The sequence below is a fragment of the Saimiri boliviensis genome, chromosome 7 (genome assembly GCF_048565385.1).
Source record: "Saimiri boliviensis isolate mSaiBol1 chromosome 7, mSaiBol1.pri, whole genome shotgun sequence".
NCBI classification, from domain to species: Eukaryota; Metazoa; Chordata; class Mammalia; order Primates; family Cebidae; genus Saimiri; species Saimiri boliviensis.
This window is the reverse complement of record NC_133455.1, coordinates 19,848,565-19,871,286: the sequence shown is the minus strand read 5'-3', so window position 1 is coordinate 19,871,286 and position 22,722 is coordinate 19,848,565. Positions and strand designations below refer to the sequence as shown.

The 22,722-nt window shown below is 49.9% G+C and overlaps 1 protein-coding gene across 3 annotated transcripts in view; it reads left to right on the top strand.

Moving 5' to 3' along the window:
- TPCN1 (two pore segment channel 1) overlaps nucleotides 1–22,722 on the top strand; it is a 76,825-nt gene that overhangs the window by 38,678 nt on the left and 15,425 nt on the right. For all 3 annotated transcript variants that reach the window (XR_745403.3, XM_003932223.4, XM_074402193.1), the window contains exons 3-15: nucleotides 2,646–2,770; nucleotides 8,835–9,011; nucleotides 10,490–10,603; nucleotides 11,413–11,543; nucleotides 12,448–12,536; nucleotides 15,501–15,535; nucleotides 16,087–16,145; nucleotides 16,401–16,500; nucleotides 19,034–19,150; nucleotides 19,361–19,485; nucleotides 20,297–20,345; nucleotides 20,879–20,942; nucleotides 21,813–21,857. Coding sequence is in view for 2 of the 3 variants with exons in the window: in XM_003932223.4 (XP_003932272.1) it covers nucleotides 2,646–2,770; nucleotides 8,835–9,011; nucleotides 10,490–10,603; nucleotides 11,413–11,543; nucleotides 12,448–12,536; nucleotides 15,501–15,535; nucleotides 16,087–16,145; nucleotides 16,401–16,500; nucleotides 19,034–19,150; nucleotides 19,361–19,485; nucleotides 20,297–20,345; nucleotides 20,879–20,942; nucleotides 21,813–21,857 (1,230 nt within the window). In the remaining variant the exon portion in view is untranslated. The remainder of the gene's footprint in view (nucleotides 1–2,645; nucleotides 2,771–8,834; nucleotides 9,012–10,489; nucleotides 10,604–11,412; nucleotides 11,544–12,447; nucleotides 12,537–15,500; nucleotides 15,536–16,086; nucleotides 16,146–16,400; nucleotides 16,501–19,033; nucleotides 19,151–19,360; nucleotides 19,486–20,296; nucleotides 20,346–20,878; nucleotides 20,943–21,812; nucleotides 21,858–22,722) is intronic.

Sequence of the window (22,722 nt, the reverse complement as noted above, 5' to 3'; positions counted from 1 at the left end):
CCACACAAAGCCCGGAATGAATGTTCATGAATGTTCAGAGCAACTTTATTTAAAATAAGCCAAAACTAGAAACAATCTTAACTGTTCATCAACAGGTAAATGGACAAACTATTACTCAGCAAAGAAATAGCATGAACTGTTGTTGCTACACAGTGCAATGTGGATGAATTTTTAAATAATTATGCTAAGTGAAAGAAGCCAAACAAAAGTAATATATACTGTGTGATTCCATTTATATAATGCATCATGTAATAATATAATAGATGCAGATTCATGTAATAGTCACAGAATGCAGATCAGTAATTGTCTGGGCATGGATGGGCAAGAAGGCACAGGAGGGTGGTGGATATGTTATCTTGATTGTTGTGATGATTTTGCAGATATGCACGTAGGTCACTCAAATGATACACTTAAAATATATACAGTTTATTGTGTCACACCTTAGTGAAACTGTTTTTAAAAATCGGTAGGGTTGGCCGGGCATGGTGGCTCACACCTGTAATCCCAGCACTTTGGGAGGCTGAGGTGAGTAGATCACTTGAGGTTAGAGTTCAAGACCGGACTGGCCAACGTGGCAAAATGCCGTGTCTACTAAATATACAAAAATTAGCAGTGCATGGTGGCAAGCGCCTCTAATCCCAGCTGCTCGGGAGACTGAGGCAGAAGAATCACTTGAGAGGTTACAGTGAGCTGAGATCACGGCATTGCACTCCAGCCTAGGTGACAGAGTAAGACTTCATCTCAAAAAAAAAAAAAAAAAGAAAAGAAAAAGGGTGGACTGGCTGGGCACAGAGGCTCATACCTGTAATTCCAATACTTTGGGAGGCCAAGGCAGGAGGATTGCTTGAGTCCAGGAGTTCGGGACCAGCCTGGGCAACAAAGACACTATCTCTATAAAAATACAAAAAGTAGCCAGGTGTGGTGGTGCATGCCTGTAGTCCTAGCTGCTTGGGAGGCTGAAGCAGGAGGATCTCTTAAACTCAAGAGTTTAAGACTGCAGTGAGCCATGATCGTGCCACTGTACTCCATTCTAGGTGACAAAGTGAGACCTGGTGTCTTGGAGGAAAAAAAAAAAGTGGGGAGTTGGGGAAGTAAGTTGCATGTGGCTAAACCTGGTTGCTCTTGACTGGCAGTTCACTTATCAAGAGAAGGACCTTTTGCAACCCAGCAGCCCTTGAGCTGTCCTCTGCCTGGTTGTAAGCCTTACCCATTTGCTTCCTGCAAACTGTGCAAATCCTAGTATTCGTTTTTGTTTTGTTGGGTTTTTCGGAGACAGAGTCTTGCTCTCTTCCCCAGGCTGGAGGACAGTGGTGAGATCTTGGCTCACTGCAACTTCTGCCTCCCAGCTTCAAGCTATTATCATGCCTCAGCCTACTGAGTAGCTGGGATTACAGGCACCTGCCACCACACCTGGCTAATTTTTGTATTTTTAGTAGAGACAGGGTTTCACCGTGTTGGCCAGGCTGGTCTCGAACTCCTGACCTCAGATGATTCGTGTCACCTGAGTGTGCTGGTATTATATAGCTGTGAGCCACATGCTTAGCCCAAAACATTAGATTCTTTACATTCCTTCAGGTGGATTATTTACAATATGGATTTACAGATTTCTCTTTCAGATTCACTTCTTTCCAGTCAATTCACAAACATATGTTTGGTGGCATCGTTTCCTGTGTCAGTAGAGTCTCAGGATTATTGGCAAACCAAACTCAGACTCAAATGGGATCTCTTTATCAGCTTGGATCTTGGAAATTAAGGGGTAGATTTCAGGCACAGCTGGATTTCAGGAATGCAGCTGGTGTCAGCGTTATCTCTTGGTTATTGTTTTGTTCTCTGCTGACGTCCTTCTCAGGCAAGTTTCTCCCATGTGGTGGCGGAGGCAGTCGCCAGCAACAACAGGGAAAAAGCCCCTCCTTCCTAATTGGCCCGGGGACAGTTTCAAGTTCAGCTGTCACTGGCGGGACTTGGGTCAACAGCCATGCCTGAACCAATCCCTGGGCCCAAGGGAGACGAGGGGCTCATTGCCAGGCCCAGGTCACCTGCCCGGAGCCAGGGGTGGAGTGAGCCAGAGCCAAACAATGTTGACAGAGGGCAAGGGGAGGATGTTCTGCCGAGACAGATGGCCCAGCCTTGCTGGGAGAGGAGGGCGTGGCCACCAGCAGGGAAGAGCAACAGATGGCCCTGCACCCGGGGACAAATGCAGTTGTTTTTAATTTTTAACTAAGTAGAATATTAATATGTTTCCAAGCGTCTGAGTATTCAAAAAGGATCCGTCTTCCCTGTTCCTCATAGCCCTTGTAGGGCAACCAATTTCACTGGCATTTCATTTTTCCTTCCTGTGTTTCTTTTGGTAAAGATAAGTCGATGTATTTATGTTTTCCTGTGTCCTCGCTTTCGTACACGTTAGATAGCACACAATTTGTACTCTTTTGTACTTGCTTCATTCACTTATCAAGAGAAAGGAAAACATTTGTAACCAGCTGTGCTAGTTCTTGCCACTATCAGTGCATAGCATGGAGGTTGATTTGAAGATGACGGGATGTCCATATGAGCATAGGAAGGGACTGCCAGGCTGTTCTTCTGCCGAATGGTGTCTTTATGCTCTTAAGCCTGGGTGCCAAGTAAATCTCTCTCCTCTTCCACTGCAGATGGCGGCAGCTATGCCATCCATGACTCCCAGGTACCCAGTCTCAGCTCTGGGGGTGAGAGTTCCTCCTCCAGCCCCGCACACAACTGGGAGATGAATTACCAAGAGGCAGCAATCTACCTCCAGGTGAGTATCTCCAGTCAGGCCCTGGCGGTTCTCTGCACCTGGCGGTGGGGCAGGGCAGCCCGGGCTCTGTTAGGTGCCTAGAAATTCAGTTCCACCATTGGTTCATGCTGCTGCTGCTCCTGTGTGAGCTTCAGGTTCGTAAGATGGGGGGGCTGACCTGACTGTGCTCAACAGGGGAAGACCGCCGGCTTGTCTTCAGACCTCTGTTTGGGGCTGTGTCAGCCCCACAGTTATTCCCAGAGTCTGTCCACTTGGCCTTCCCTGCCACCCTCCCTCTTCTCAGGGCACACTGGGAGGCCACGTTCTCAGGAGGGAATTCTTCTTTACATACTGAATGATTTAGCTTTATTCTTGTTTAACTTGTCACTGCATTCCTGTTTGCTATTTTAGGATTTTTCTTTCTTTGAAAAAAATATTTTCATGTGAAAGTAATACATCCTCATTATAATAAATATAGATACAAGAAAAATAAACATTCACCTAAGGCAGTCACTGTCAACATTATTTCAGGTTTAAAAAAAATGTATATTAATACATCTGTTTTCTAAAATAATTTTTAAAAGTCATACAGTATCTGCAATTTTATAGTCTTCTTTTTTTTTTTTTTTTCCATAGCATACAGCATAAGCATTTTTTTTGCTTTTTTTTGGAGACAGTCTCACTTCATCACCCAGGCTGGAGTTGGAGTGTAGTGGCTCAATCTCAGCTTACTGCAACCTCTGCCTCCTGCGTTCAAGCAGTTCTCCTGCCTCAGCCTCCCGAGCAGCTGGGACCACAGGCACGCGCCACCATGCCCAGCTAATTTTTGTATTTTTAGTAGAGGTGGGGTTTCAGCATGTTGCCAGACTGCTCTTGAACTCCTGACCTCGGGTGATCCGCCCACCTCAGCCTCCCAAAGTTCTGGGATTACAGGCGTGAGTCACCACACCTGGCTATTTAAATAGCTTTAAATTATATCAGGTAAATTATCCTAACTGACTTAACCTGATAATCTTGAATATTTTCCCTTATTGTAAATTCTAATCCAAGGACAATCTATACTTAGCACCCCCACCCCCTTACATCTAGGATTATTTTGCTAGAAAAGTAAAAGAAATGGAAATTCTAAGAAATGGTATTAGCGGGTAGAAGGCATCAACAATTTGTAGGGCCTTGGTGTTCAGCATAGAATCTTCTCCACAGGATGTATTGCCTCTTTACTGACGGCCCCGCTGATGGTGGCATTTTAATCTTTGTCTTGCCAATCTTGTCATGTCAGATTTCAATTTCTGGGGTGCAGTGAGTAAGAGTTTGGAAGAGGAAATAGACTTTTTCTTAAATTCATCTGAATCATAATTTTCCCTAATCTTTCTTATCTGAAGCAGCTCTCCACTGCAAGTATTTGTTTTGTCATTTAAAAAAGATGCAGTAAAATTCAAGCCTTGGCAACAGGGCAGAAGCCCATCTCTGCAAAAAATACAAAAATTAGCCAGGCGTGGTCTGCATGCCCTGTAGTCCCAGCTGCTTGCGGGACTGAGGCGAAGGGATCAGCTGAGTCCAAGAAGTTGAGGCTGCGGTGAGCCGTGTTTGCACCACTGCACTTCAGCCTGGGTGACAAAATGAGACCCTGTCTCAAAAAAAGATTTAATGAAATGTAGACATTTATTTGATGGTTGTTCAATCATCTGTTTCTCATATGTTCGTGCAGCATCATATTCACCTAAACAATCACGTTTTGTTTCAAGTGAAGGCAACAGAAATGTTTTGTTACAAGCTCAGGAATATTGTCACAAGCTCAGGAATACCTGTTAATGACCTAGCAGGGTCACCTATGCACAGCGCCTTCTCCGAGGCTGGATAAGAGCATGGGATAGGTCAGAACACAGACACAGAATGGTTGAAGCCCTAAGGATCCTGATCATTCCTTCTTTTCCTAAGCAGGTAGGACATTGATAATGAAAATATGGGACTTTAAGGGGGCACCTGCTAATCTTGTAACAAGCCTCCGAGGCTGCAGTGATCACTTCCCACTTGACAGATGTGACGACTGAGACTCGGGGGCCAAATGATGCCCAAGGCCACCTGGCTAGGGAGTTGCAGTGCTCCAGATTTAAACTGTTTAGCCTCCAGATGATGTTCTTTACTGTGTGTGCTGTTGCCTCATTTATGAACTGACCTTGTGCATCTTCTTGAAAATGGGCCATGTATTTGTGGGAAAAAGTGGTTATGGAACAGCTGGTGTTGTATGATCATTTCAAACCGATGTCATATAGCGGCATATGCATGTGGTATGTGTGTGTACAGATACCCATGCATATCTGGAAAGTTGTTTAAAGATTAAAGGTGATTAGCTCTGGCTGATGGAATTTTTACTGCCTTGTAATTCTGTGTTGTTTAAATTATTTTTTTACCAAAAATCCATCATTTAAAAAAAATTAGTTAAAGAAAAACTTGGATTTCTGTGAACAGTTATTGACAGCTATTCCTAGAGGATGAGATGGCCTGTTTTTCTTGAGACAGAATCTCACTGTGTTGCCCAGGCTGGAGTACAGTGATGAAATCTCGTTCACTGCAACCTCCTCCCAGGTTCAGGTGATTCTCCTGCCTCAGCCTCCCTGGTAGCTAGGAGCACAGGCACCTGCCACCACGCCTGGCTAATTTTTGTATGTTTAGTAGAGATGATGTTTCACCATGTTGGTCAGGCTGGTCTCGAACTCCTGACCTTAAGTGATCTGCCCGCTCGGGTCTCCCAAGGTTTTGGGACTACAGGCATGAGCCACAGTGCCAGGCCCAAGATGGTCTTTCTCTTTGCGCTCGTAGCTGGGCTGCAGGCTCTGTAGTGAGCCAGGTTGCTCGTATGTGTGGATAATTGACCCTTGCTGCTTTGAGGGTGTCTGGTGTCTGCATTTTCCTCTCCTCCCACATTTTACCTGTTAACTCACCTACCCTCTGGAGCCGCATGCTTAGCAGTCCTGGTGCCTTTGGAACAGTACTCATTTCTGTTTGGACTTGGACCCCAGGGAGCAGAGAGCAAAGGCCTAGAAGTCGCTACAACCAACCTTCCTTATTTTTCCAAATCTAATGTATGATCAGCATCCAGGAAATAGGGCCAGTGTTCTCTGGGGTTTTCATCATGACCCAGGGCCATGGGTAATATTTCCATCTGTTAGTGGAGACCTCATTTCCCTCGTCTCTTCTGGGACAATTCCTTCTTTTTTTTTTTTTTTTTTTTTTCTTTTTGACACAGAATCTTGCTTTGTCACCCAGGCTGGAGTACAGTGGTGCAATCTTGGCTCACTGCAGCCTCCGCCTCCCAGGTTCCAGCGATTCTCCTGCCTTAGCCTCCCAAGTAGCTGTGATTACAGATGCCCACCATCACGCCTGGCTAATTTTTGTATTTTTAGTAGAGATGGGGTTTCACCATGTTGGCCAGGCTTGTCTTGAACTCCTGACCTCAGGTGATCCACCTACCTGGGCCTCCCAAAGTGCTGGGATTACAGGCATGAGCCACCGCACCCGGCTTCTTCTGGGACAATTCCAAGTCCTAGAGTTAAAATCTCAGCTCCCCATGTCAGTGGTTCTTGTAGCAAGACCTTCATTCCTGGCTATTTGTTGGAAGAAATTGCCCAATAAGTAAATTTTTTTAGATATTCAAACCAGATGCTTCTCAGGCCACTGTGTGTGACCCCCTGCCCACCTGCCGTGGCCGTGGAGGTGGTAGTGAAAACCACAGCCGTATACAGAGCACAGAACTGTGTTCAACTTACCCTCTGTTGACAGCCAAGCTGTTTGCTCCCTTTGACATGCCTGCCTCTGCCAGGTTTGCTACCAAGTCTGCGGTTGGTCTTGGTATTTTGCTAATGAGGGGAGCAATTTATCCAGCTTCAAGAAGTGACTCACTCACAGTCACTCTGCAAACTACAGGCAGGGACTTCCCCAGAATAAGTTTGTGAGAATGGGCCAGGCACGGTGGCTTACACCTGTAATCCCATCACTTTGGAAGGCCGAGGTAGGTGGATGACTTGAGCTCAGGAGTTAGATCGAGACCGGCCTGGGCAGCAGAGTGAAGCACCATCTCTACTAAAAATACAAGAATTAGACCAGCCCGGGCAGCAGAGTGAAGCACCATCTCTACTAAAAATACAAAAATTAGCTGCATGTGGTGGCATGCGCCTGTAGTTCTAGCTACTCAGGAGGCTGAGGCAAGAGAATTGCTTGAACCCAGGAGGCAGAGGTTGTAGTGAGCCAAGATCACACCACCACACTCCAGCCTGGGTCATACAGCAAGAGTCTGCCTAAAAAAAAAAAAAAAAAAAATACGTAACATATAAATATATCAAAATATCACATTGTACCCCATATAATATTATTATTTGTCAATTAAAATGAAGTAGGATATGAAGTAAGTAAACATATAGTAGTGATGTAAACATGTATAGTAAAGTAAACATGTATAGTAGTGTTACGCCACTGTGCAGATCTTGGCTCACTGCAACCTCCACCTCCCGGGTTCAATGATTCTCCTGCATCAGCCTCCTGAGTAGCTGGGACTACAGGTGCCTGCCATCATGGCTGGCTAATTTTCCTATTTTTAGTAGAGACGAGGTTTCACCATGTTAGCTAGGCTGGTCTCGAACTCCTGACCTTGATCCACCCGCCTCAGCCTCTCAAAGTGCTAGGATTACAAGCCACTGCGCCTGTTCTGGGTAGCTGTTGATGGGTGTTACAGGGTCTGACCGGGCTGCTTTTTTCCTGGTAATATTCATGTGAGTTACGATAATAGTGAAGACCTGCAGTGAGCTGACCATGTGGCAGGCACCACCCTAAGTGCCTTACAAATGTCTTCACCTTTTCTCTTCACGATAGCCCCAGGAGGAATCACTAATGTTAGTGCCTTTGTCGTTGAAGAAGCTGAGCTCAAAGATGAAGGAAGCTTCCTGATGTTCCTCAGGGAAGGGGTAGGAAGCCAGGGCTCATCTCATCTGGTTCCTCCCAGGCCCCTGAGCTCTTTACGCTCTGCTGGGCACTCCTAGAGGGAGAACTTGGCCTCTGAGGGGATTGTAGGTGCCTCTTTCTGTTTACCTCCTCTCAGGGTCTTTTTTCTCTGTCTTTTTTTTTTTTTTTTTTTTGAGACGGAGTTTCGCTCTTGTTGCCCAGGCTGGAGTGCAATGGCACGATCTCGGCTCACCGCAACCTCCGCCTCCTGGGTTCAGGCAATTCTCCTGCCTCAGCCTCCTGAGTAGCTGGGATTACAGGCACATGCCACCATGCCCAGCTAAATTTTTTGCACTTTTAGTAGAGACGGGGTTTCACCATGTTGACCAGGATGGTCTCGATCTCTCGACCTCGTGATCCACCCGCCTCGGCCTCCCAAAGTGCTGGGATTACAGGCTTGAGCCACCGCGCCCGGCCTTTTTTTTTTTTTTAAAGACTGTGTCTCGCTGTGTCGTCTAGGCTGGAGTGCAGTGATGCGATCTTGGCTCACTGCAGCCTTGACCTCCTGGGCTCAAGTGATCCTCCCATCTCAGCATCCCAAGTGGCTAGCACCACAGGCATGTGCCAACACAGGCATATGTAGACAGGGTCTCACTATGTTGCCCAGGCTGGTCTCAAACTCGTGGGCTCAAGCAGTTCTCCTGCCTCAGCCTCCCAAAGTGCTGAGATTATGGGTGTGAGCCACTGCACCCAGCTCCCCCCACTTTTTTTTTTTTTTTTTTTAAGAGATGGGGTCTTGCTGTGTTGCCCAGGCTAGACTTGAACTCGTGGCTCAAGGGATCTTCCTGTGTTGGCCTCTTCAGTAGCCGGGATGTCACCACACCCGGCTGTCTCAGGACCTTTTTAGTCTTTGTTTCCTCCAAGTGGTTTGTAAGAAGCAGCAAGTCTCCTGAGCCCATCAGCAGGCAGGAGTGAGACTTGACCAGTGTGCAGTTTTGTGAAGACCATTTTGATTTTCTTGCATCTTCTATCTCTGGCTTGAATCTCTCTCTGCCTGTCTGGAACCTACTTCCCTCCCCTGCCCGCCACTCCTCTTTGGCGCTGGACAGGTCTCCGGGCTCACACACCCACACTGCTCTCATCTTTTCAGGAAGGCGAGAACAATGACAAGTTCTTCACCCACCCCAAGGATGCCAAGGCGCTGGCGGCCTACCTCTTTGCACACAATCACCTCTTCTACCTGATGGAGCTGGCCACAGCCCTGCTGCTGCTGCTGCTCTCCCTGTGCGAGGCCCCTGCTGTCCCTGCGCTCCGGCTTGGCATCTACGTGAGTGCACATGCTTCTCACACCCGGTGGGGAGACTGGGAGCCACAGCTTTCAGGACAAGCGACAGAACCGCAAAAAGGAACATTCTGGGAGGGCAGATACTGCCAACAGACTTAAAAAAGAGACACGAGGCGGTCATAGAGGCTTTGGGGGCAGAAATGCCTGGTGTTCCTGCTGGAGTGAATGGCCTTAACTCTGTCTCTCTGGGATTCTGTCCCCCAGTAAATTCCAGGGAGGGGAAGTGTCCCATTGGCCCTGCTCAGGACCAGTGTCCACACCTTGGCTCTGGGTGGGCAGGGCACCCAATGGACACTCCCACCGCTCTATCTCCAGCCTCAGAGGAGAAAGCAGTTGGGTGTGGACACTGTGGGAGGGCAAGGATGTTTCCTGGGCAGCTCCAGACCCGTAGATGTCCCCATGCCCAGGCCCGGTCATCATTCAGTGGGGACCAGAGCAGGTGTGCTTGTCCCTTATCAAGGAGTGTGTGGGAGGCACAGAAGCAGGGAAGGAAGCTTGTGCCTGTTGAGTTAGAAAGCACTTATCCAGCCTGGCCGCCGAGGCCCTCCGTGACTCAGTTTCCCTGTTTCTCCCTCTTCATGCCAGAAATTCCCATCTCCAGCCAGTCTTCGTGCCTTCCTCTGCACGCCTCCCCCATGCCGTCCCCTGTGCTGAAACCCCTCCGCCTTTCCCTTCACTCTGTTAGCGCCTGCTCTCCGGAATGTCCACAGGCCCCACAACTCCCCATCCCCAGGAGGAGGAGCTCTCCTGAGTCTGTTTCCCCAGGAGCCCTTGACTTCCTTGCTGGGAAGGTTTTCCAGCTGAGGGTTTTCCATGCCTTCTTGTCCTTTTATCCAGAATGGGGATTAAGAGTTTTAGGGGCTGCTCTGTGCTTGACAGTCCTTGTTTGACTATTGGATTTTATTTCTCAAGCTTTCTTAGTGTCTTTTATATATCTTTTGTAAATTACATGAAATCCCTCTTAGAACAAGGCTAGATATTAAATTTTATCTTGTTTTTCTTTTCTTTTTTTTTTGAGACCAAGTCTCCCTGTCACCCAGGCTGGAGTGCAGTGGCATGATCTCGGCTCACTGCAACCTCTGCCTTCTGGGCGAAAACGATTCTCCTGCCTTAGCCTCCCAAGTAGCTGGGATTACAAGTGCATGCCACCATGCCCAGCTAATTTGTTTTAAACTTAACTGGGCATGGTGGCATGCACTTTTGAACTTCAGGCTCCTTCCTGATTTTTCACGGTTTGTACCAGCATGTCAGTTTCAGAAATGCTGAGTTGTTGTTGAGTTGTTCTGGGGAAAGCCCTGTGACCAAGGCTGTGCCTTTCGGCATGCAGGGCCAGGTTTTGTAACCTTGATGTGTGCTGGGAGGATGTCCTGGGGCACTCCCAGGTCCTGGGAGGGTCAGGCAAAAAGGAGGGGCCGTGGGCTGGGCTGGCCATGATGCATCCCCACACCCTTTGGTCTCAGGTCCACGCCACCCTGGAACTGTTCGCCCTGATGGTAGTAGTGTTTGAACTCTGCATGAAGTTACGCTGGCTGGGCCTCCACACCTTCATCCGGCATAAACGGACCATGGTCAAGGTGATTTGTCCGTCCCTCTGTCCCTCTCCTTGCAGCCTCTTCTCCCATGTCACCTTCAAACCTGTCTCTTTGGTACAATTCGGAATCCACCATGGACCCAGTCCACGCTCAGAGGTGTGACCTTAGGGTCCCTGTCCTGACCATGCCCTCAGCCTTGCCAGTGCTGCCATGGTGATGCACTTGGATGCCTTGGTGATGCCAGCAGCAGCTCATGTGATGGAGTGTTTTGTACATGCCAGGCACTGGTGCAGTCACCTTGGAGAGAGAGGTGCTGCTCTCTCTGTTTTACGTTTATCCAGAGATGCGGGGTTCACACCCAGCTTTGTCTGCCCCCTGCCCCTAGGCTCACCTTCCCTAGTGTTGTGTGTCTTCTCTCTGTGCCGCAAAGAGTGGCGTGAGTAGGAGCATGTCAGGGTGGCACTTTGTAGAGTGTGGAGCATGTGTGCTGCTCTGGGCGAGTGTAGCCAAGTAAGCAGAGATGGAGAGGAGCGGCAGGCCCGGATCCCTGGTGCGAGCGGGGTTGGCTGATGGAGGGCTGGCAGGGTGGAGGTTTTGCCTCCCCAGTGGATACCAGCAGTCAAGCTGCTTGGGGCCGTCCCCTTCATCTCATTCCCCTGGTACCACACATCTGTGCCAGCAGCTGGAGGTTTCCTCTCCTGGGGCTGCCTGATGTGGGCAGGAAGTATGAGAGAGGGCTGGAGAGAGGGAAGGCCTCTTGAGGCCAGAGCAGGCGCTGCCTCTCCAGCCGCCCGTCCCAGGTCTGCAGGATGGCGGCTGGGCTGACGGTGCTCCCTGCCTGCCGCCTGCAGACCTCAGTGCTGGTGGTGCAGTTCGTCGAGGCCATCGTGGTGTTGGTACGGCAGACGTCCCACGTGCGGGTGACCCGGGCACTGCGCTGCATCTTCCTGGTGGACTGTCGGTATTGCGGCGGCGTCCGGCGGTAAGGCCTGGGTGGGAAGCTGGGAAGACAGTCGCCATTCTGGTGTGGCCTGACCTCTGGGCCAGTGGGGCAGGAGACTGTGAGTCAGTTAGTGATGAGGTGGACCCTGCATGCTGATGGAGTACCCGCACACTCAGCCTCCCTCTGCCATCCCACCCACACGCAGGGAAGGCGGTATTCCTGCCGCAGTGTAGGCTCGCCGCCTCTGGGTCCAGGGCTCTTTCCCGTCTTATCCGCAGCCTTCCAGAGCTGCGTCCTCGCTCTAAGCGTGTTATCTAACCAAATGCAGGCAGCTCAGCAGTGCCCATGTGACACAAGCAGGCTCTCCTGCCACCTCCACTGAGGCTGTAGCACTGAACTCACACCGGACCGAGCCACGACCAAAATTTAATTTGGAAGACTCTGTCTGGAAAATTCCTTGGCTGGGCTACTGTTGCTGAGAGTGGGCTTGCAATTCATTCTCTGTGCCCATCTTCAAAGCTAGAAACAGGACTCAGTGTCCTTGAAACAGGCCCAGGACTGAAACACGCCGTGTCCTCGGACTAACCCTAGGGCCTTGAAGTGTCTTCATGCCTTCCACATCCTGCTCTTGGAAACTGACCTTTGTGCCCAAGGCCATGCCCTTGGCCTTCTGCTGCTCCCTTGCCCCCTGCAGGGCACTCGCCTCCTTGGGCTGTCACGAGGTAGAGGTGGCTATGTGCCACACCTGCCCCAGTTCCTCCCCGTCACCCACTGAGTGGGGATCTCGAGCCACTTGCCGAAAAAACGAAGCACGATATCACACCAGGGTGTGACACGGTTTAGTATTTTGAGTCAGAAGCACTGGGTTCCCATCTCGACAAGGAGTCCCAGACGGCCCGCCCTAGCGGGTGCCTCCCCTGAACTGACCCATGTCTCTCCCCAGCAACCTGCGGCAGATCTTCCAGTCCCTGCCGCCCTTCATGGACATCCTCCTGCTGCTGCTGTTCTTCATGATCATCTTCGCCATCCTTGGTGAGTTCCCACGCCCCGGGCCCGGGCACACTTGAAAAGCAAGTTCACGGTGGATGAAGAAATATTTTGGGCTGGGCGCAGTGGCTCACACCTGTAATCCCAGCAGTTTGGGAGGCCAAGGTGGGCAGATCACCTAGCTCAGGTGTTTGAGACCAGCCTGGCTAACACAGTGAAATCCAGTCTCTACAAAAATATAAAAATTAGCTGGACGTGATAGCACGCACCTGTAATCCCAACTACTTGGGAGGCTGAGGCAGGAGAATCGCTTGAACCTGGGAGGTGGAGGTTGCAGTGAGCTGAGGTCGTGCCATTGCACTCCAGCCTGGGCAACAACAGAGTGAGTGAGGCTCTGTCTCAAAAAAAAAAAAAAAAAAAAAAAGGAAAAGAAGAAAAATTAGTTGACAGTGTTAACAGTGTCTTAGTCCTTTTGGGCTGCTGTAACAAAATGCCATAGACTGGGTGGCTTATAAACAACAGAAGTTGATTTCTGCCCATTCTGGAGGCTGTGAGATCTGGAAGTCCAAGATCAAGGGCCAGCTGCGGTGTCTGGTGAGGGCCTGTTTCCTGGTCCATAGGTGGTACCTTCTGGCTACAGCCTCACATAGTGGAAGGTGGAAGGCAGCTCTCTGGGGCCTCCTTGTCCCGGGTTCAAGCTATTCTCCTGCTTCAGCTTCTTGAGTAACTGGGATTATAGGCACCCGCTACCACGCCAAGCTAATTTTTGTATTTTTAGTAGAGACAGGGTTTCACCATATTGGCCAGGCTGCTCTCGAACTCCTGACCTCAAGTGATCTGCCTGCCTCAGCCTCCCAAAGGGCCAGGATTACAGGCGGGAGCCACTGCACCTGGCTTCTGGTGCCTCTTTTATATGGGCACTAATCCCATTCGGGAGGACTTCACTCTCATGACCTCTTCACCTCCCACAGGCCTCACCTCCTGATGCCGTCACCTTGGGGACTAAGATTTCAGTGTAGGAATTGGGGACAGGGGACACAAACATTCAGACCAGAGCAGGCAGTTTTAGAAATTCAGAAAGGTTTTAAAAGTAGGCCAGGCACAGTGGCCCATGCTGATTGTCCCAGCACCTTGGGAGGCTGAGGCAGGCAGATTGCTTGAGTCCAGGAGTTCAAGACCAGCCTGGGCAAGACAGGGAGACCCCATCTCTACAAAAAAAAAAAAAAAAAAAAGTACGGAAATTAGCTGGGCATGGTGGCATGCACCTGTAGTCCCCGCTACCCGGGAGGTGATGCAGGAGGATCACCTGAGCATGGAGAGAGAGATGTTGCAGGGAGTTGTGACAGCGCCACTACACTCCAGCCTGGGCAACAAAGCAAGACCCTGTCTCAAAAATAAATAACAAATTAATAATAATAACATGAACACCCATGGACCCCCATCCAGCTTAGGAAGTGAGGTATTAGAAGTAAAATGGAAGGCACGTTTGTAACCTTTAGTGATGGTGATTCCCGCTTTCCCCAAAGGCACCCCCTATCCTAAGCTTATTGTTCCCAGGCACATCTTTCTATTTTACGTCATATTTACATTTCCCCAAGCAACCAAGAAATGATGCTGCTTTCTTTGCACACTTAAACAACGTCTCTAAGTGGTTATATAATATGGATGTCCTCTTCTACACGTTGCTCTTTCGATCAGCACTGTGTTTTTGAAATGCACTCCTGTTGATACATGTGGATGCCGTTTATTCATTTCCACTGGAGCGGAGCAAGTATGCCGAAGCTTGTTTGTCTGCTCTCTGTTGGACATTTTTCTTATCACGAATCCCACCACCGTGAGCACTCCCGTGTGTTTCCCAGTGCTCACGCTTGACAGTTTCTCAAAGGCGCTTGCCTGGGCCCTGAGAGACAGCATGCGTCAGCTTCACTGGGTACAGCAGGGTGACAGGCTGCTCACTCAGGAGGGCTTGGTTTTTCAGATGGGGCTGACTGTGACAGCCACACAGAGTCACAGGGCGTAGATATCGGAGGTCGCGGCACTCGGCTGGGAAAGTCAGGGTCCCTGCACCAAGATTCTGCAGATGGTGAGGACAGTGGAACTAGAGTCCTGACTCTGAGGCTGGAGCTGGGGCCAGCCCTTCCTGGCCTCGTGACTGCCCTGTCCTGAGTCACGGCTCTCACTTCCTCCCACCCACCACCCAACTCTTGGTAGAATTTCATTTGTTTCTGCTTCTCCAGGAGTGGGGGCTGATTTCCCCTGAGGGCAGAGTTTCTCCCTTTTCCCACTCAGGAGTTCAGGGACTCAGGGAGTGACCCATTCCAGGAGGGAGGAGTGAATGGTATTCCTACCCTGGGACCCTGGTGGCAGGGGAGCAGCAGATCCCTTTGGAATTTCACTCAGCTGTCATGTTCTCAGAACCTAAGATTGCAAAACAACAGCAGCCTGGATTCCAGATCTAGCCTACAGAGGGGTTTTGTTTGGTCTGAAAACTTTGAGCCAGCATTTTAAAATTAGATCTTACACAAAAACACAAACTTCCAGCCTTTTGAAAGAATAGAGCCGATAGTGCCCAGCACATTGCTGTGTGGTGGCAAGTGTCTGGTGCCAGCAGCCCCTGCTCCCTTCGGACGGAGCGCGTGCTCTCGGGGTGCTGCAGTCCCCAGCAGCCCCTGCTCCTTTCGGACGGAGCGCGTGTTCTCGGGGTGCCGCGGTCCCCAGCAGTCCCGGCTCCCTTGGGACGGAGCGCGTGTTCTCGGGGTGCTGCGGTCCCCAGCAGCCCCGGCTCCCTTCTGACGGAGCGCGTGTTCTCGGGGTGCCGCGGTCCCCAGCAGTCGCGGCTCCCTTGGGACGGAGCGCGTGTTCTCGGGGTGTTGCGGTCCCCAGCAGTCCCTGCTGCTCTTCCTGACCCGCTGCGTTCATGTGCATGTATTTGTCTGGTCCTTTTGACACCCCGGTTTTGGGACCTCTGCTCTAATCCTTTCGTTTGTCTGTGTTTCCGCCTGCTTCTAGGTTTCTACTTGTTCTCCCCTAACCCTTCAGACCCCGTAAGTAATCAGCACATTTGTCTGTCTCTTTTATGGAGGGCTTTTTGCTCAGACGGGTGGCCGGTGTGACCCTGTAGCCATATGGGGAAGGGGGCCCTGCCTGGTTTCTCATCACAGCTTGTGTGTGCACTCCACCTGGGAGTTCCCAATGCTCACACTTGACCACTGCGTTCTTTGAGAGCTGAGGGTCCCCTTTTCTGTTCTTGAAAGGGGTGCTGCCAGGATCAGGTTTGGACCATTGGAACATTTTGGCAGAGGAGCGGGGGGTTGGGGAGGGGGTGGGGGGGCAGGCGAATGGCCCAGACATGTGACTCCCTGGGTAAAAAAACACCCCACAAGCCAATATTCTGCTTCTGCCAGAAGCCTCAGCCGCAGGAAGGGGGAGGCCTCTGCACCGCAGGTTGCTTTTTCCTCTACCTCCCTCAGGGATTCCTTGAGAGACACAGGAGTGGGCGTGGCAGGGCGCACCACGTGGCCCATCACAGCTCGTTCCTGGTGGCTGTGTGCTCTGGCTGGCCCCAACCTCGCCTCTGCCCCCTCTTTCCTTATAGTACTTCAGCACCCTGGAGAACAGCATCGTCAGTCTGTTTGTCCTTCTGACCACAGCCAAGTAAGTGCAGGCTCTGCCTTGCCTTTGACCCTCTGCTGCCGCCCTGAGGTCGCCTCCTCTTTTCCGCAAAGTCTGTTCCACATCCCAGCAAGGGCAGGTGCTGTGGTGCTGTTGGGAGACAGAGTTGGCCTGCTGAGCACAGCGCCCAGGGATGAGAGTAGGAGAACTGGGGTTGGAGGCTGGGAAGGCCTCATGTTCTCTGAGAGGATGGAGATAGGCAGACAGGGCCTGCTGGGTCACCCTCTACAAATACAGTTTCCCAGATGTGATGATGCCCTCCTACTCCCGGAACCCCTGGTCCTGCGTCTTCTTCATCGTGTACCTCTCCATCGAGCTGTACTTCATCATGAACCTGGTGAGTACTATGCTGGAGCAGCCTGCCCCTGCCCACGCAGTGCTGGGCACCACAGGAGTGGAGAAGTGGGGACTGCTTTCCACCTCCCAGGGCAGAACGTTGGGGCAGGAAGTCCTAGGTTCACAGTCAGGCGCAGTGTTGTGGGGAATGCCCTGTCAGGACTTCAGGAGTTCATCCAGTTCCTGGGGGTGACATCCTTACTGGGGCAGTGCTGCTGCTGCTGATAGTGCTGGATGTTAAGCTCAGGCGACCCTGGGGACCTTCCCATTCTTACAGCAGACAAAGACAGTTGAGTGTCCATGGGGATTGTTTGCAGGACCCTCTGTAGGTACAAAAATCCACAGATGCTCAAGTCCCTTATATAAAATGGCCTAGTATTGTGCGTATTCATCCTCTTGTGTATTTTAAATCATCCTGCATTACCTATAACATCTAATACAATGTGTAACCTGTGTAGTTTTGTACTGGGCTAGGTGCAACGGCTCACATCTGTAATCCCAGCACTTTGGGAGGCCGAGGTGGGTGGATCATCTGAGGTCAGGAGTTCGAGACCAGCCTGACCAACATAGTGAAACGCTGTCTCAACTAAAAATACAAAGATTAGCTGGGCATTCGTGGTGGGCACCTGTAATACCAACTACTTGGGAGGCCGAGGCAGAAGAGCATGAACCAAGGAGGTGGAGGTTGCAGTGAGCCGAGATCCTGCCATTGCACTCCAGCCTGGGTGACAGAGCAAGACTCCATATCAAAAACAAACAAAAAATATAGTTGTTATACTAGTTGTTTATAGTTGTTTATAGTGTTTCTTACATATTTCTATCCCAGTTCTGAGGAACAATCAGAAAATCCAGGATAGAACACATTCTGTGAAGGAGAACGCAAAGCTCCTGTGCTCAGGGAACTTTGAGGGTATTTGTGGAGGTGTGAACAGCCACCAGGAATGTCCCTGCCGTCACAGATCACGTCCAACACCAGGCTGTTAGGCCGGTGCCAAGACCACACATCCATGACAGGACTATCGGGGAGAGACTTCCGATCAAGTCTCGTGTTTATTTTTATGCTTCCACAAAGCATTCTCACACCGGTCACCACAGGCAGGCCCAGTATGGCAATGAAAATCATCTTCTCCAGGTACACTTGTGAAATCTAAAAATTCAAGTCTTTTTTTTTTTTTTTTTTTCCTTGAGACCGAGTCTCGCTCTGTCATCCAGGCTGGAGTGCAGTGGCACAATCTTGACTCACTACAACCTCCACCTCCCAGGTTCAAGTGATTCTCCTCCCTTAGCCTCCCAAGTAGCTGGGATTATAGGCACATGCCACCATGCCTGGCTAATTTTTGTATTTTTGGTAGAGACAGGGTTTTCTGATGTTGGTCAGGCTGGTCTCGAACTCCTGACGTCAGGTGATCTGCCCAACTCAGCCTCCCAAAGGGCTGGGATTATAGGTGTGAGCCACCGTGCTTGGCCAAAATTTAAGTCTTAAAAAGGAGAAAATATTTTTTTTTAATTCCTCAAAACCGAAAAGAAATATGTTGAATACCTCTTTGTAGTTGATTTAATTTATAATATACTAAGAGCTGTGAAAATTTAGGGCGACAGTCAACAAAGTATGGCCTGCTGGCCAAATTTGGCCCACAGCCTAGGTTTGCAAATAAAGTTTTATTGGGACACAGTCATGTTCATTTGTTTATGTATCATCTCTGGCTGATCTAATGATATGACCACAGGTTAGTAGTTGCAGCAGAAATCATTTGGGAGCCTAAAACAGTTGCTGTCGAGCCCTTTACAGAAAAAGGTACCCTGTGACCTTTGATCCACAGAGAAAAAATGGGGGTCCAGTTTAAGGGAAAGGACCAGAGAATTTTTTTAAAACATGTTTAAAAGACAAAGAAAATGTTTCTAAAAAGGATTCTTTCAAGTTCTTCCCCCTCCTTCCATCCCCCTCTGATAAGCTAACTTTGGTCACAGCCAACTCTAGAACGTTACTTCCGTGCATGCAGAGCCTCTCATCCCCTTTTTTCCTGGGCCACACATGACACAGTGACTCACAAAGAGAAGTAACAAAGGGGCAGGGGAAGGAAGGGTCCTTCTGGCTCGGAGGTCAGGAGGGCAGTGGGCCGGCAGCCTCCTCCTGCCACTGGCGGGAGTCAGACTGGGCTCAGAACCCAGATGTGTCCCTCTTGCTACTCTCTCCTCTCCTGGCTTGCCCCTGCCCAGCCTAGGACAAGCCATAGCTGGAACTGGGGAAGGGAGTGTGGGAAAGTGGAGGGGGCCTGGGAGAGATTACCAGTGCCTTCATGTATCTGAGGAGGAACATTTACAAGCAGAACAAAGTGCCTTCCTCTGTTGAGACTTGGGAGATCAGCTTCCTACATCTTGAGGCACAGACGAGAGGGTGCTTCAGAGAGGTCTCTCCCGGGCCTCTCTGGAGTGACTGGATGAGTTCTGCCTAGATGATGAACCCGTGCCCCCCTGCACCCCCTGCCACAACCACTCAAGGTCCTGAACCAGGGCTCTGTGCTTCTCTCCCTCAGCTTTTGGCTGTGGTGTTCGACACCTTCAATGACATCGAGAAACGAAAGTTCAAGTCTTTGCTGCTGCACAAGCGAACCGCCATCCAGCATGCCTACCGCCTGCTCGTCAGCCAGAGGGTAGGAGCCATGGGCCGGGGAGGGGCTTGGGCCCTGTCCTCCCCTGCTTGCCCGGAGGACCCCCAAGCATGGTCGGATGGCCAGGCCAGCAACTTTAGAAACCAGGAGCCCTGCCCTTGGGAGAATAAGCAGAGCTGGAGTGGATCTGGACTGGGTGCCCCAAGGGAAGGGGAGTGGTCTGGGTTCCACACTGCCCTTCCTCTCCCCCAGAGGCCCGCCGGCATCTCCTACAGGCAGTTTGAAGGCCTCATGCGCTTCTACAAGCCCCGGATGAGTGCCAGGGAGCGCTATCTTACCTTTAAGGCCCTGAATCAGAACAACACACCCCTGCTCAGGTAAGAGCAGATGCCTGGTGGGCGCAGCATGGCCAGACAAGGCATTCATGTCTAGGGTGAACTGGGGCATGTGAAGGCCCTATAGGCTTGTCAGAGACTCAGTTTCTTCCACAGAGATGGGTTTATTCATGTAGACTGACAGACTGCGTTCATCAGGATTCCTTTTGCAAGTGACAAAAATCCAACACAAATCCTATTCAAACTGAGTTGAGAACAAAGGAGTGTATTGGCTCATGAAGTGGACTGGCCCAGCTGCTGGCCCTCGAACCGCCAGTGGGGTAGGATAGTCCCATGTGAGCCGGTGGACAGAGAAGGGTGAATACACTTCCCCCATCCCCCCCACACAGCTGGCTGAGCCGAGAGATCTCCCGGGGCAGAATTGGCCTTCCAGGCAGTTGATGGCCAAGCCCTGTCCACAGCAGTGTGCTGTGGGCGGAGAACAAGCCCTGTTTGAGCTGAACTTGCAGCCCCAGGTGTTGCATGAAGGCCCCTGCTAAAAGGCGAAGTTTCCGTCCTCCTTAGAATCCTAGTGCTCCAGCAGCTGCTCTCCAGGGCACTGACACTGTCTGCAGTTAGTGCAGTTGGTGTAGACTGAGTGGATTATGTATTTGTAGTACCTCAAGGTGAAGGAGATCCAAACGCCTGCAGATAAAGGATCCCTGGCACTGAGGTGCTGGGACCCACACGGTGTTCCCTCCCTTCCTCCTACCCTCGCCCTATAAAGGTGTTCATAGGCAGGCAGGTGAGAGAACCGAAGCTCAGGGGAACTGCATTCTGAATTTTTTGTCCCTTTTCATTTTGCTTACGGCAGCCTAAAGGACTTTTATGATATCTACGAAGTTGCTGCTTTGAAGTGGAAGGTGAGTGCTCCTCTGAGACCATAGAAGGAGTGGACAGACAGATCTCCAAGCGGAGCAGTAAGCAGGGGCACCCCGGGGTCCAGCTCTCTCCTTGCTAGCGCAGCTCAGCCCTCAGCTTGGCATGGTATACTTCAGGGATCACAGGTGGCCCCCAGCCCCCATATCTGCCCTTACATTTGTGATGCAGTGTCATGGTTAACAGCACCAAATCTCACGTAGACCCCGTTAGTCACTGTGCGACATCAGGCAGGTTAACGAGCCTTTCTGAGGCTTGTCTTACCTGGGAAGAGGCGTAATGATAATCCCTACCAACAGAGCTATCTTCAGGGTTATACAAAAATAATGCCCCTGCATGGCACATTGTAAACACTCGGTACACACTGGCTGGCTGTGCTCCCATGTAGATCCCTGAAGGCTAACGTTGTTCCCCAGTTTAGCAGGGTGAACAGCAAAGGAAGCCAGCATCCTGGTTCCAGGGCTGGGCTCTGGTCCTTGGCCCTGACACCCTCCCTCCTGGTCCTGTTGTCTGCCAGGCCAAGAAAAACAGAGAGCACTGGTTTGATGAGCTTCCCAGAACGGCGCTCCTCATCTTCAAAGGCAAGTGGGCTTGAATATGGAAGGTGCTTGCAGCTGGAGGTTTTCAGAGACCACAGATGAGCATCTGAGGAGCAGGTTCAGAGGGTGGGTGGATGGGTGGGTATGTGTTTCTGAATGTCTGTGTGAAGACAGTGTGATTACCCCAGCAGGGGCATAAGTGTGGTAGGAAACAGATGAGGAGAGAAATGGGTAACTTAACCCAACCAAAATGGGCAGCTTCACCCAACCAAGACATTTGGGGAATTTTTTTTTTTTCTTACAAAAGCAAAGATACTCATTGAAGAAACTTCCAAGATAATTAGAAGTAAATGGAAATTTACACCCAGAGATAACCACTGTTAATTCTCTAATGTGTTTCCCTCTGTGCTGTTTTTCTGTGCATTTTTTTAAGGGTGACATGTATTCTGTTCTGTAATCTGCCTTTTGATCCAGTATTTTTACCCTTCTGTTATGGCAGGATGTATACTTACTTTGCATGACCTCTCGAATAATGCTTGTGTAGTGTAAAGTTTGAAAATTTGAAATTGGGGGCTCATATTATGTACCTGACAATTACCCCTTAATTTCATGCCAGTTTCAGCAGTGGTCAGCAGAGCTTTGTCCTGCTCTCAGTTCCAGGTTGCTCCGGCTCTCCCCAGAGCAGCTATAGTCAGTGCAGTCTTGTCTGGGGGTCTGAGCAGAAGTGTGGGTACCACTCTTTGAGAAGGACCCTCCTTCCTTCAGCTCTGGGCTAAAGACCATGCTTACCTACATGCATGAAGAATGTGGTAGGTGGCTGCACCTGCCCGGAAGGAGACAATAATAATAAAGGACTCGGTAGGGGGAACATGTGCGTAAATTTACATTTTACCATGTCTTTTCTTCAAATAGGCATTAATATCCTTGTGAAGTCCAAGGCCTTCCAGTATTTCATGTGTAAGTGTGAAATATCTCCGCTCTAGGCCACTTTTCCCCTGCTCTTCCAGAAGTGGGAGGGGCAAGAGATTGATCCTAGAGTCCTGTGTCTGACTTTTTACTGTGGGGAATTCTCAGCATGTATGAAAGTGGAGAGAACATTGCCCAGTGCAGGCCCATGCCCGTCACCCATCTGGATCCTCACTCCAGCTCATCATCCCCTCTTTAGACCTGGATTTTTTGGAAGCAAATTCCAGAACCCCAGAGTTGATTGGTTCATATATCTCTTGAGTTTGTTTTAATCTGTAGGTTCTTCTTCCTCCCCTCATGCAATATTTAGGTGAGAAAGCAGGATTTGTGTTTTGCGTGTTCCTCTGTTGCCTTTTCCTGGAACTTGGTAGTTATATCTAGAGCCATGTTGTACATGGCTACTGGATGCTACTGTGGAAGCTACTGGCCACATGTGGCTATTTACACTTAAGATAATTAAAATGAAAAATTTAGCTTAACAGTCACATTTCAAAGGCTTAATAGCCACAAATGGCTAATAACTACCAGTTGGATGGTGCAGATAAACTTTCCACTGTCACAGAAAATTCCCTTGGACAGTACTAACCTAGAGGCTTGATCCAATTCGGTCTTTCCAAGGAACTCTGGTTCCTTGTAGTGGGAAATGGTGTTAAAGACACAATTCGAGGTGCTGGGTGCCCATTGCTTGGGTTGGTCATTGTTTCTTTTTTCAAGATAAACTGTTGTGAGTTCATGCTGATACTTCACATTCAGGTCTACAGGGATTTAAAGATTGACAATCTAGATGTGTAAGACTGTGAGAATCTAGATGTGTAAGACTGATTTCATCAATTATTTTTTATTTTTTATTTTTTAT